General features: G+C 40.9%; 1 protein-coding gene across 2 annotated transcripts in view; it reads left to right on the forward strand.

The window, feature by feature from the left end:
• The first annotated feature begins 6121 nt into the window (after positions 1 to 6121).
• Positions 6122 to 13069, forward strand: part of cacna2d3a (calcium channel, voltage-dependent, alpha 2/delta subunit 3a) — a 174304-nt gene continuing 167356 nt past the window's right edge. The window contains exons 1-2 of one of the 2 annotated variants that reach the window (XM_035536211.1): positions 6122 to 6957; positions 7596 to 7677. In XM_035536211.1, the coding sequence (XP_035392104.1) occupies positions 6836 to 6957; positions 7596 to 7677 (204 nt within the window). In that variant the 5' untranslated portion in view covers positions 6122 to 6835. The remainder of the gene's footprint in view (positions 6958 to 7595; positions 7678 to 13069) is intronic. The other variant, XM_035536210.1, reaches the window with a different exon arrangement.

Below are 13069 nucleotides of genomic sequence, written 5' to 3' on the forward strand. Positions count from 1 at the left end.
TCATAATCCAACTACAACTCAACTTGAATAAAGAAAATGATACTTGCTGTGTTTTAAGAAATTTAAAAACAACAACAACAACAACAATAATACATATTGCCTAAACACTTGTAAATGAGAATGTCCAGACATTTATTCTTCTTTCCTTTAAGTAGGATATTTGGCTGAGCCTGCTAGTTAAAAACACAAGTAGGCTGACTGATGCACACTGACAGCACCCATATTCAGTCAAAATGATTTCCCACATAGTAGAAGCTGCTTGAATTCACTTTCTTTGGGTCAGCCGGTTAGTTTAAAAATATCTCTGCATCCCTGTCATCAGTACCTCCTCTGACAGTGTATTTAGTATTGGAGTGCTATTCAGTGCTGATCTTTTAAATGAACAAGTTTTGAATTGAGGAATTTGTCTGAGTAGGCCTATTTGTATTTGAATAGCCTACATTTGACCTGTTTTCAACAGGTTTAAACTTAGCTCACTGTTTCGTTTATCATGGTCATGGAGGTACGTGAAGGGTGAAATATATTCTCAGCAAGACCTTATCACTCTCTTTGTTAAAAAAATAACTTTTTAAACTGATAATAATGAGAAAAACTGATGCTGGCAGGAATAGGTGATACGTTGTGTGAAATACATTTGCTATGTGATTTCAGTACTTGAGGGAGGTGAGTAATACCATGTTGACTTGGTTGACTTGACAATCCATTTTCCACACTCTGCGTTTGACATCATTCTCTAAAAGATAAGAATGCTATGATCTAAAAGCTCTCGCAAGTGGGCAAATGCACACTCCCCATTAACATCTCTGATCGGTTATGGAAAATAAGCTGCACAGAACATGTGTGATGTACTGTTAGACATCAAAGGTGCAACAGTGTGAGCAATACCATGCATCTGGTTGTTTACAGTAGCTGTGTCAATAATCTGCTCAGGTTAAAAAAAAAATTGGTTAGATTGTGTGCAATGTAGAAAAATCAGGATAAAACATAGCCTTTGTTCTAAAATTGAAGTTGTCCATTGAGGTTTACGCCATTTCATCCCAGTGAAAATGCTGTTTTATTTAACCATACAAATAACAACAGGAGAATAACTAATCTACAAAGGAAAGTGGAGGGAAGGTAATACAATCTACAATGTAATCAAATAAAAATCAAATAAAAATGTATTTATATATTGCTTTTTACAACAGATGTTGTCACAAAGTAACTTTTCAAAAGTCCAAGTCTAAGCCCCCAGTGAGCAAGCCAAGGGCAACAGAGGCATGAGGAAGTATGAGGAAGAAACCTTGAGAGGAACCAAGCCTCAAAGGGGGAGATCATCTTCCTTTGGCCAACAATGGTCACCACAACAATAACAATTGTAAGAGAAAAATAAATAAAAAATATAAAAATAAGAAATTAATGTCTAGTCCAACTTTCTAGAAGTCCCAGTCTTGTCCCAATGGTGTGCATGTGCCCAAGACACATCCCGCAAGAGAACATCCATTAGGGGCAACAGAGAAGTTGCTGAGACAGGTAGAGGCTCAGTAACATCTTGACATCCGTGAGAGAATGTCCATTAAGGGCAACCAAGAGCAGTTGGCTGGGGTGGAGGTGTGGTGGGCTATAGCAGGAGACATCGGCGGTGCTAGGAGTAGCCATGGCAGCTGAGACAGGATGAGGCTCAGTAACATCATGACATCAGGTGTAGGTGTACTTTGGCAGAAAGAGAGACTAGATTATTAGGCATATCTAGGTAAGAGGGTGTGTAAATTAGGGAACTATAATGTGCAATGATGGACTCAATCAGATCTAGCTATGGCAGCACAGCTAAAAGGAGAGCCAGAAGGAAACACAGGCATGAGGGCACCATGGAAAATCAGAACTTTGCCGCTCTCAGTTAACAAATCTGAGTGACAAGAGAGGTGAAGTGACAGCATCATAAAGTTTACCATAACTCTCAATGCCCATGGACCCAAAGATCTACACCATTCCTAAGATGGGAAGTGGTTAAGAAAATGCCTGACTGTACACGTTTTCTAGTAAAGAGCCTGCACCTTTTGATCTAAGTAGATGAGGTGGATCATAATGCACTAAGAATTCTCTAAGGTACTGTAGGGAAAGACCATTCAGTGCTTTGTAGGTTATTAGAAGTATTTCATAATCAATATGAAATTTTACTGGGAGCCAATGTAAATTAGCTAAAAATAGGAGTGATGTGATCAAATTTTCTAGTTCTAGTAAGAACTCTGGCTGCTGCATTTTGAACTATCTGGAGCTTGTTTAGGCACTTAGTGGTACAGTCAGATAGTAAGGCATTAAAGTAGTCCAATCTTGAAGTAATAAATGCATGGACTAGATTTTCTGCATCATGTGAGGAGACCATGTTCCTAATCTCTGAAATATTCCTAAAATGGAGAGAGGCAGTCCTAGAAATATTATTTACATGAGCTTCGATCGACAGACTGGGTTCAATAATAACTCCAAGATCTTTAACTGTTAGGGAAGATATGATTGTGACCACTGAGGTTCATTGAATAATAAGAGAGTTAAGACGTAGCTCTCTAGGGGTCTAATAGAAGCACCTCTGTTTTGTCAGGATCTCAATTACCATAACATACTCCTATTTCAAATAAACTAAATAGACAACTATCTGAACTAAGCACATGCACACAATTTACCTATTTAACAACTATAACTGAACACATTTAACTAAATAAGGTAGCAGAGAAATGCACAGCTTCCTGGGAGTCCTCTTATCCCATTGGCCCACTCCCAATGTCCGGTGGCAGAAATCCCTTCCCTCAAGGGTCTGCCATCCTAGTGAACCATACAGCTGAGATATGTGGTCATGTGCTGCACACGCTATGTTCTCAGCACAGTCACAGTCCTGGTCTGTCCAATGCTCTGGCCAGCATAAACATTAAAACGGTCCGTTCAGTCTCCTAACTGGCCACAGTTTCTGATATGGGGCAAGAGTCCTGTGGACCACTACAGTCTGGCTCTCCACCCAGACTCTAAATACAGCCTCTCCTAAGAGTTCTGCCAAGACATAGGGACCCTCCCAAGGTGACTGAAGCTTGAGACAGGGTTTCTTACTGTGTCTTGTGTTGTGCAGCCATACTCACATCTCTGGCATAGTCTCACTTCTGGCAGGCACTGGCATCACCTCAGTGACATATAGTGAGCACTGGCATCACCTCAGTGACTTATAGTGAGCACTGGCATCACCTCAGTGACATATAGTGAGCTCTGGCATCACCTCAGCGATGTCTGGCGAGCATTGACATCACCTTAATGACATCTTATGAGCTGGTGCACAGTGAGGAGGCACTGGCAAAATTCCTTGGCATAACTTGATCTGGACACACCGTCCTCCTCTGGACCCAGTGGAAAACTTAACTCAAGCTCCATGGGCATCCTGAGCTCACAACTAAACATCAAAAGGGCTCAAGTGAACCAAGATCTGTATCGGTTCCAGTCGCTCTGGTGCTGAGTGGCATCTTGTTGATGTGCTCAGTGGTTAAGGCACTTGACTTGTAATCAGAAGGTGGTTGGTTCAAGCCCCACCACTGCCAAGTTGCAACTGTTGGGCCCCTGAGCAAGGCCCTTAAGCTCCATTTGCTAAAATTGTACTCAGTCATAATTGTAAGTGTCATCTGACTCTTCTGGATGCCCAGCGGATTGCAGACTATTACTGTTGACTCAAAGTTATGTCCCTGTTTCTGTGGAGCTCCACTGGCACCCAAACCTGCAGAAGAACTCCTTCACCAGCCACTCCATCATCAAGACCATGCTCTAGTACAATACTGCAAATGTCTTGGGCCACTTTTTGAAGTAGACCATGGCCACCAGGACATATTGCTTCCTGGAATTTGTAGTGGGAATTGAGCCCAAGGCATCCATGGTAACCTTCTCCATGGATGCGACAGAGCAGAGACACTATTCTGTTTGATGTTCCTGCAAGCACAATGTGCCTTAACAGTGGGTCTATGAAGTGTTATATCTGCCCAGTCTGATTTTTGGAAAGAAAATGCCAAAGAGGTAAGGCTGGAAATGTAGCCCTGCCCCTACAGCAGCCAACAGTTCTCTCCATGTCACACAGTAGTGTTGTTTTGGCTTGATCAAGCAATGACTATAGTAGGCAATAACCCTCTCAACCCATTTCTGCACCTGCGAAAGGTCCTTGTCACGGATGTCTATGTCCACAAAGAATTTGATGTCTGCCCTCACTGGTGCCTCATATAACCTCCTTGTGGAACACAGCCCCCTTTGCTGTGCACAAAGGTGGCTACTGCATTACATAGTCTGATTTGAGTCAGGCTTAGTAACAGCACTGAGCTGCTGACAGTCCACACAAAAACACCAACTGTTAAATATTTTCTTTACAAGGACTATTGGCTCTCGCTGGGGCTGTTTGATGACTCTGTAATTCCCACAGCTGCCTTCTCCTATACTTTTGGCTCTGCGGCTAAGGGGAGCTGGCAGGGACAGAGCCGAACTGGTGCAGCATCACTGGTACACTAAGTTGGTCCTGTTTAAAACTTTCTGTGGTTGTGAAGATGTCACTATAACAACACAGAACGTCCCACAGTCCCTGTTTCCACTTCTCCATTAAGCCCGATCAGCTCCTATGTTCATGCACCGCCTCCAATGTCACATAGATCACCGCTGCTTTGCTCTGAGCATTCTGCTTTCTCTTTCATTGATGCTGACAAGGGTGCTGCTCATGTGCACTGGCCATGGCCTCCAGGGATTTGCCAACCAGCACTGGTGCTGTGTACTACATCTACCATTGGTAACTTCACCCTCACAAAGCCGTGGTGCCTCAGACCCAACAGAACTCCTCCCCCCCAAGAGGTCCACCAATTGACTCTGATACTGTTTGTTCAGCTCCTCCATAGGTGGCAGTTTCCCCCTCAGAAAATGAAGGCCACACTGCAGGGAGCCACAACTTTCTGCCTCTGCTCTGCTGTGGACAAGTTCATTGGCATCCTCTTTAAATCCAACATTTCCTTCCTGAGGTCTTCCTGCACTGCCAGAATACTGCCCCCACTCACTTGGGAGCTGCTCAGCACGTTATCTCTTCCTTGAGGTCCTTTACCATGTAGCACTGTTCTGCTTGTCTTTGTGCTGAGAATGAGTTCTTCCCTCTCTGTCTCGGCAGCAACTGCTTGGAGGTTGGCCTGTGTAGTGAGTTGCATTTACCATCTTATGCCGTGCTGTTTCTTTCGCCATCTTCCTCAGCCAGGCACCTTGCTCTCAGCTGGCTGGACCCATGAGGGGGCAGGTGTAGTGCTCAGTGATCCCTTTCTCCGGGCTCTGTCTACTTTGCCATCCATCTTTGAGCTCATTGATGCGCTGCTTAATGTTTTCAAGCTTGGTGCCAACCACTGACACAAATGTGTCAATGGAGAAGAAGAGTCAGAAAATGCCGTTTCTTCCCCCCAAAAATGCTTGTATTTATCAGTGTAAACAACAACAGGGAAATAACTACTCTAGAGGGGAAAATGGAGAAAAAATGAATGATTTATAAGTGGCACCAACAGGACACATCAATTTGCTAAAACAGACTGCCAACCAAGACCATTGTATTTATTGTTTTAGCATTATTCATATTTTTATTTGCCCATGGTCTGCAGATGGAAATTATCTTATTTTCTACCTCTGGGGCAAAGCATCTTTTCACTTTAAGGTTAATATATTTTTGCATGGTCTCAGAAAATAAATAAATAAATAAATAAATAAATAAATAAATAAATAAATAAATAAAAACCTGCATTTCCTTGATGTCTGTGGCCTATGTTTTAGTTGTACTTTGGGCGAAATGTTTGGAGGATTATCTGCCTGTTTAGGCTACCGTATTGGAATCGTCTCCCGATTGAGAGAAGGATAAAAGAAGAATGAAAAAGAATGAAATACTTTAATTTAACAGTATGTATAAGAGACTTCGCTTTCCTTCAGAAAAGTGACACTAATGCTTGGGTTCTCGTTTGGTTCGGTGCGTGCGCGCTCCGTTTTTTCAAAAGCGCGAAGTGCGTCTCATCAGAGTGAGTTTTAGGAAACTGATAAAGCCGACTGCTAACCTACTTTATAATTCCCTTTTAAAGGTCCAACTAATTCCCCTACTTCACTGGTTTCTTCCATTCTTTTCCGTTTCCCTTCCGTTTAGGTCGTCAAGGGACCGGCCAGTCTGTGATATGTCATGAGAATGATATGTCGCTCCTTTGTAATCGCTTCAGAACGTCCTGGCACGGTGTCCTCGTCCTGCCAAGTTTCTCTATCATAGGTCCAAACAGCATTAACAGTATCACTGTTTATAATTGTCTTCATCCTCAGAGAAGAAAATAGCTGAGTAACGAAAGCATGCTAGTCATATAACTCGGCACTCGCGTTCTGCTTTCTTCTCTACTCCGCGTAGCATCCCCCTTTTCGCGTTGGTTTCGCTCACTCGCTCTTTGGCGTCGCGAGGGCAGTGCGCGGGAGCACGAGGTCACCCCTGACGTTTTACTGGACTTTTCTCGCTGCAGGAGTTCAAGCTGGCTCTAGCGACACGAGAAGGACAACATCAAATGAAGAAACAGCTATAATCTATGCCACAGCATTGCTGGAAAAAAAAAAAATCGCAGAGGAAGGCTAACAAATCCTCTTGCAAGTAGACCGACGTGAAGTACCCTACCGGGATGCTCTGCACTTGTAACATGATATGAAAAGGTCTTCTTGTTATTTTGGGGGTTTCCGCATATAGGGGTGTTGTTTTTATTTGTGTACTTTTTGCTACACTATTTGAACGTGTTTAACACAGAGGGAGAGGGGGAGAAAATTAAAAGCGTTCGGACGTCAAGGTCTTTTTCTGAAGATGAGAGGTCTGAAGGTGGTTCCATCGCACTTGTACTATGTGTTTTTCCTCTTCATGTGGATTATACAAAGCACGACGGTGGTTGACGTGTCTGGATCGCATCAAGGCATTCCTCTGTCAGTGTAAGTAGTCTAACTCATAACTTTGCTTTCCTTATTATAAGATCGTCGACAATTATATGCAGTATTTGATAGGGCTCGTACACCAACCTGTATTTTGTCCCCACTGAAACTCCAGAAAGTCAGACATTGCAGGCAACCTGCAAAATCGAATGTGTTTATGTCAGTTAGGTGTTATTAAGGTATTCGCATCTCACATTTGTGTAGTTTTTGACTTTTGGACTATAGAACTTTTACGTCAGCAGACGTACAGACGAAATCTTGAGTTTGCGTTTAAGATAACAACTTAAAAAAAAGACAGAAAAATATTAAAAATTATAAATGTTGTGAGCATGAAATATTAAATATTTGAAATTTGGATTCTTTAATTTGAACAGAATGGGTTTACTATACAGGTCAATTCTGTCATTTCCTGACATGTGACCAGCAGAATGCCAATAATATGGAGCTTACAAGCAAAACACAAAAGAAGTCTCTGCTTATAAATTTGGTTTACAGATTTATACCAATGTATAATGCAGATTCCTTCTGGTTTAAACATGTATATTTTACTTGTATCCATAGGATTGAGATTGTGTTTATTTGCAACTTTAATTGGCCTCTGCCCCCCCCCCTCTCTCTCTCTCTCTCTCATTCTCTAGTGTGAAGCTGTGGGCTTCAGCATTTGGAGGAGAGATGAAGTCTATTGCAGCTAAGTACTCTGGATCTCAGCTTCTACAGAAGGTGAACTTAGAACTGAGCTATAATTCCAAAGATTATATGTAATTCATTTCAAGAATTTTACTACAAAAAGAAGAAATAAGTATAGTAAATAAATAAACAAACAAAAACACAGTGGATGATAGATTGGGATTGTTAAACCATAATCTTTACATATGGTGCATTACTTAAAAAGTGAATATCCTAAAGAGGTATAAGGACAGATGAGATGAGGACAGAAATAAATACAAAATGAAACATTAAAGTCATGATGCCAACACTGCCTTTAAAATGCACTCAAACTATATGAGCTGGGTGAGACTGCATTTCTGGAACATACTGTCCCAGCTCTCACACTGATGCAGAAAATTTAGCAAGCATGTGAAATTCAAATGAGGGGCATTTGGTTAATTGTGCAGAGAAAAATAAGTAGAGCTTTTTATTTTCTGAGAAGTGCATCTATTCTGATGAAAAAAAACAAAAATTGTGTAATGGATGTGGGTCCTCTCTTTCGCTCTTATGCACACACATAGAGACACACATACGAAAACACACTCTCGAATACTTAAGCATACTTTATTTGTCTTGTCATGTACTTAACTCACCTACACTTTGGATGTGCAAACACACACACACACACACACACACACACACACACACACACACACATGTACGTATACTCATACTAAAGTACGTGGTCCAACATTGCTTTTTGCTAGTGTGCTGGTATTCTTCAAAACTGCATGTCATAGGATGCGGGCACGAAGAAACAAGGCCAGGGAAAATCTTTGTGGATGCACTTTGCAGGCATTGTGACTAAGTGAAATGGGAGAAGGCATTCAGCTGCAGTGAGCTCACATTATCGTAGCCAAGGGCACATGATGGGCACTTATGATGTGTATTTCCAATGACTGTTGCTAGTGGTCTCTTCGTGGTCCCTGCTTTGGGGAGCCTCCATTAGCCCTATGGTAGCTATTACCATGCAGCTTTATTGTGACTGACAGCAGAGAGACCTGGGGTCATTTCCTGCTGGTGGCCCCTGTATGTCTGTGCGCCAGTATATTTGTATGAAAGTGTGGGAGTGCGTGCATGTGGGTGCATGTATTTGTTTAGTGTGTACGTGTGCATGTGTGTGTTCTTCATGTAGCTTTAACGGAATAACCTGGGGGACAGATTCTATTTTAATGGCTAAAAAAATGAAAAATTAATTAATGAAGAGAGAAGCAGCAGTAGAAATAAACTGAGGATATATAGACTGTTGTGAACATTATTATACAAGAACACAAGAAAGTGTGTGTGTGAGGGGTTGGTGGGACTAAATGATTTGACTGAAAGAATGAAGGAAAAAAGATTCTAGGAACATGCACTGTTAAATGACAGGATGAAGAAACAGCAGGAGATGAGGAGAATGGGTGTGAGTTTGTTCCCAAGGTAGAGAGCAGATGGATGCTGTGTCTCATCATGACTGGTACCTCAGCAAACACACTGGATGAGAATGCCTAGGTAAACCTCCATCACAGTATACACAACTTTAGATATGATGTGCAGTGGGATTTATTCATGTTTTTGTTAGCTGAACTTTGGTACAGCAAATTGTAAGACCGTTTTATAGATCTATATCTGACTTTGTATTCTATTCCCACATCTAGATATTGGAGTTTATTTTTATACAAGGTCAAAATATATGGCCACTGTAGTTTATAGGTTAAAAAGGTTTTGACACCAGTGGTTTGATTGTGCTTTCAAAGCTCTGTAGATGTTGTTTCCCACCACATGTCTGCCCTCCCTCTGATAACACATAACACTGATAACGGTGATAAACCCAAGACTGCGACCACCTGCCAGTCTGCCGTTCTTCGCTCCTGACCTAGTCCTCTCCTGCCCCCAGGCTGAACGCACTCCTCTCTCTGAGCTCCGTTAGGCTTTCTCCTCAGACAATAGAGCGTGAATTAGCTTACCTCCTTCAACTGGGTGAGGCAAAGTTGATCGTACGCTATGTGGGAAAAGTGATCTGGTGGCACTGTGGCCGCTTCAATGCAGTAGTTGGTGCTTTCATGCTAATTTGCTCCAATTATATGCAAATCACATCAAGTAGGGATCACCCCCTTTTTATGTACTGAACTGAGAATGAGGCTTGTAGAAATTTATCATTTGTATAAAAAGAAGTTGTTGTTTTTTTGCACAATTCATGAATGTATTGTACTGTGTAAAATGTTTATTGAAGTAAATGTGGTTTTATAATTTCCTAGCTACAGAGAAATTTGATTATTATTCCACATTAATTTCTGTCCATGTTTTGAGTCCTCTTTGCACATTATTATGCCTGTAATTGAGGTTTCAGAAATAAAATGTCTTAGCCTTTGTTGACATTACCTTTGATTTATGCCAATTTTGAAAGTAGAGCTGGGAACAATCCATTTTTGAACACACAAGGTTGAGTTTAATCACCGGCTTAATATTTCTAATATATATTCATTAGTGAAGTATAAATTCCTGCTTCTATTGCTAATTCAATTACCATTGTAAAAGCAGGTTTTAAAACAGCAGAGCACTGTAATCTGGCTACACAATAAGATAGAAATTAACACCAAAAGTGTTTTCTGTGTGCGCAGTAACATATTTACACTGAAGTTAATTACAGAAAACTGGTGATTGTGAAGCCCATACACAAAAATTTAAAATAGTATTAACTAAACACAGTGCACAGCTGGGAGTGAATCTGGCTCTAAAGCATTACACAGTGTTTGAATCTCACTGCTGTGCTAAATTGCTAGCAGTCAGAGAGCTGTCTGATGGTGAAGTGGAGATTAGCATATGTGAGTGTCTTTGAATTAGCCATTAGTCGAATCTCCCAGGCTTTGCTCTTCCCACTGCTGGCAAATGGACTGCCCAGCCTCTCCCTTTAACTCGGCTAGAAAATCCAGTCTGAACCAGATCACTGATTCTTTGAGGTGCCGGCGTGTGTTTTACATGCTGTAATTTTTTTAGGTTTCCTTATGTTGAGAATGGGCAAGCTTGCAAATACTAGTTCATAACCATATCTTCAACATCACGGTTGTTGCCATGTGTGATATAAATGTGTAACATGATGTGTCCTGCTGTTAGCTCACACAATGAACTCATAGGAGCTGCACATTGCAGGGTATACAATATATTCATTTTGAACTGGGTCTGAATATAGAAGGATGTTGCTGGGGATAGGTCTGATTTCCAATGGTTATCTATAATCTCAGCAGTAGTCAAAAATTTTGGGCTTCTGCGTGTTTCTGAGATTCTTTGGCAATTAGGTCACTCTTTTTGGTGTTTGAACCTTACATTGTGATTAATAGAAAAAAAGGTCAAGCCTCAAGGAAAGCCTCCAAACTGTAGATTCTGAATGCAGACAGTAATACTGAACATATCATGGAGGTGAGAAAAGCCTGTTTCCTAAGGTTTGTGTGCAAAAATTGAATTTCAGTGGCCCCAAACTATATTACTTTTTTTATTTAATGACATCAGGAGTGTCAGGATTCCATAAGTGAAATATATACTAATGCCAGTGACAATTGATAACATGACAGCGACATAATACTGGAAGGGACATCATACTGGAAGGGTCTTCCACTCACAAAGAAGAGAAAAAAGGAAGTACTAAAGAAGAATTTTCATACAGATTAAAATGCAAGAAAAAGCAAAGCTATCCATCGATAAATTTCAAAACATGATTTGCACATCAGCCACAGCCCCAGAGCTCCACAACTCAAATATTGATTTTTTTTAATATAATAAAAATATAATCTTATATAATAAGATTCCTGTATTTAATTTCTGTATATGAGAGTTTTGTCAGAAAGACTAAACTGTCCTAGCTACTTTTCAGCTGCTACAATAGCATGCGATCGATAACTTATTTCAGCAAAGTTAGCATTAACACATTTTTAAAAGTAATTTCATAATATAACTAATGAGTGAAATTATATGTACATTAAAAAGTTGAATTCATACATGTATAGCAACCATTCCCCATAGCAGCCAAAGATCATTAACCATGTTGGGACCATAACATCATCAGAATCCATATCACATGTCTTGCACCTTTTCTCTGGTCCTGAGCTTTCCCAGCATCCCTAAAATCCAGGCTGTATACTGTATGCGTTTCTCAATGCACTGCCAAACGCTCACAACATTCTTCTGTGATGGGTGTTGCTAATACGATTTGTGTTGGTAGCAGTGTCATTTTCACTGATAAAGGAAAGATGACAGCTCCATAGGAGGAACACCGCTAGATGCAATCATTTTGGGTTCACATTTCTTTGTTTTTTTTTTAAACATGTTAGCACTGTGCTAATGATAGGAAATGCTAAATGGTAGGAGAAATGCTTATAGAGATTATGAGCGTCAAACAAAGTGCTTTGGCTTGTTTATAATTGAATGACGTTCTTTCCAGGATTCATAAGTCTAAACTGAGAAAAGCTTAAACTGAGAAAAAATAAATTTGCTTTATATAGAGTAATGTTATACCCTCAGCTTCTCTCTCTTTCACTCCCTTTCTCTCTGTCCAACTCTCACTCTCATTTTAGAGTAGTCTTAACTGTATTAAGGAAGGTAAAAGAGCCTCTCCATATCTCTGGTGTCTGTTGCCACAGCAAACACGCAAACGTAATGCAGGGCACTGTATACCATCTGCAAGCCACAACCTGTAGGGAAATGTTACTGCACTGATCCAGGATCTGATTGCCTTCAGGTAAAAGCCTTTATGGGAAGGACTGCTGGACTTGGATCAGATCTAATGGGTTATAATGACAGCTTGAAGGCAAATTCTGAACTGCGTGTGGGAAAATCCTGAAAGTCCCTCAAAGTTCTCAGTATGGTATGGATATTTGTTCCAGGGCTTCTTATTTGAACTCGAGCAGCGTTTGTACTGGAACTCTGAAACAGTGTTTGATTGTTCCATTTGTTTTTGCTCCTACTTTAGCCCAACTTGCATTGCTCTGCGATGACTTTCTCCACTGCAATTTCTCTAAAACTCTTAACATTTATCTAGATTCTGTATCTCACAGTGGCCTCTGTTTCTATTTTCGGCTGGATATTTCTCTTTGTATTTATCTGTGTGGTTAATGGCATTTAAGAAGTGAACTCTTAACTCATATCCTTCACTGTTTCCTCCTATGTCTCTCTTTTCTCCATTTCTATTCTTCCCTCACTTCCTGTCTCTTTCTGACCAGTGCCTTCCCTTGGCAGCTGTTTTCATCACTGTGCTTTGCACTCTTCTATCCTCCTGTCCCATGTGTTTTGGATACAGAGCTCCCACTTAAATACATTCTCTTGTATATGAGTGTTTGGCCCCGCCCACCTAGCACTAGCACATTGCTGTCCTGTCCTAGCCTGAAAAACACACGGACCACAGCACTGGACGTCGCTCACATTTCAAGGTTAA

The sequence above is a fragment of the Electrophorus electricus genome, chromosome 18, assembly GCF_013358815.1.
Source record: "Electrophorus electricus isolate fEleEle1 chromosome 18, fEleEle1.pri, whole genome shotgun sequence".
In the NCBI taxonomy this organism is placed as follows: Eukaryota; Metazoa; Chordata; class Actinopteri; order Gymnotiformes; family Gymnotidae; genus Electrophorus; species Electrophorus electricus.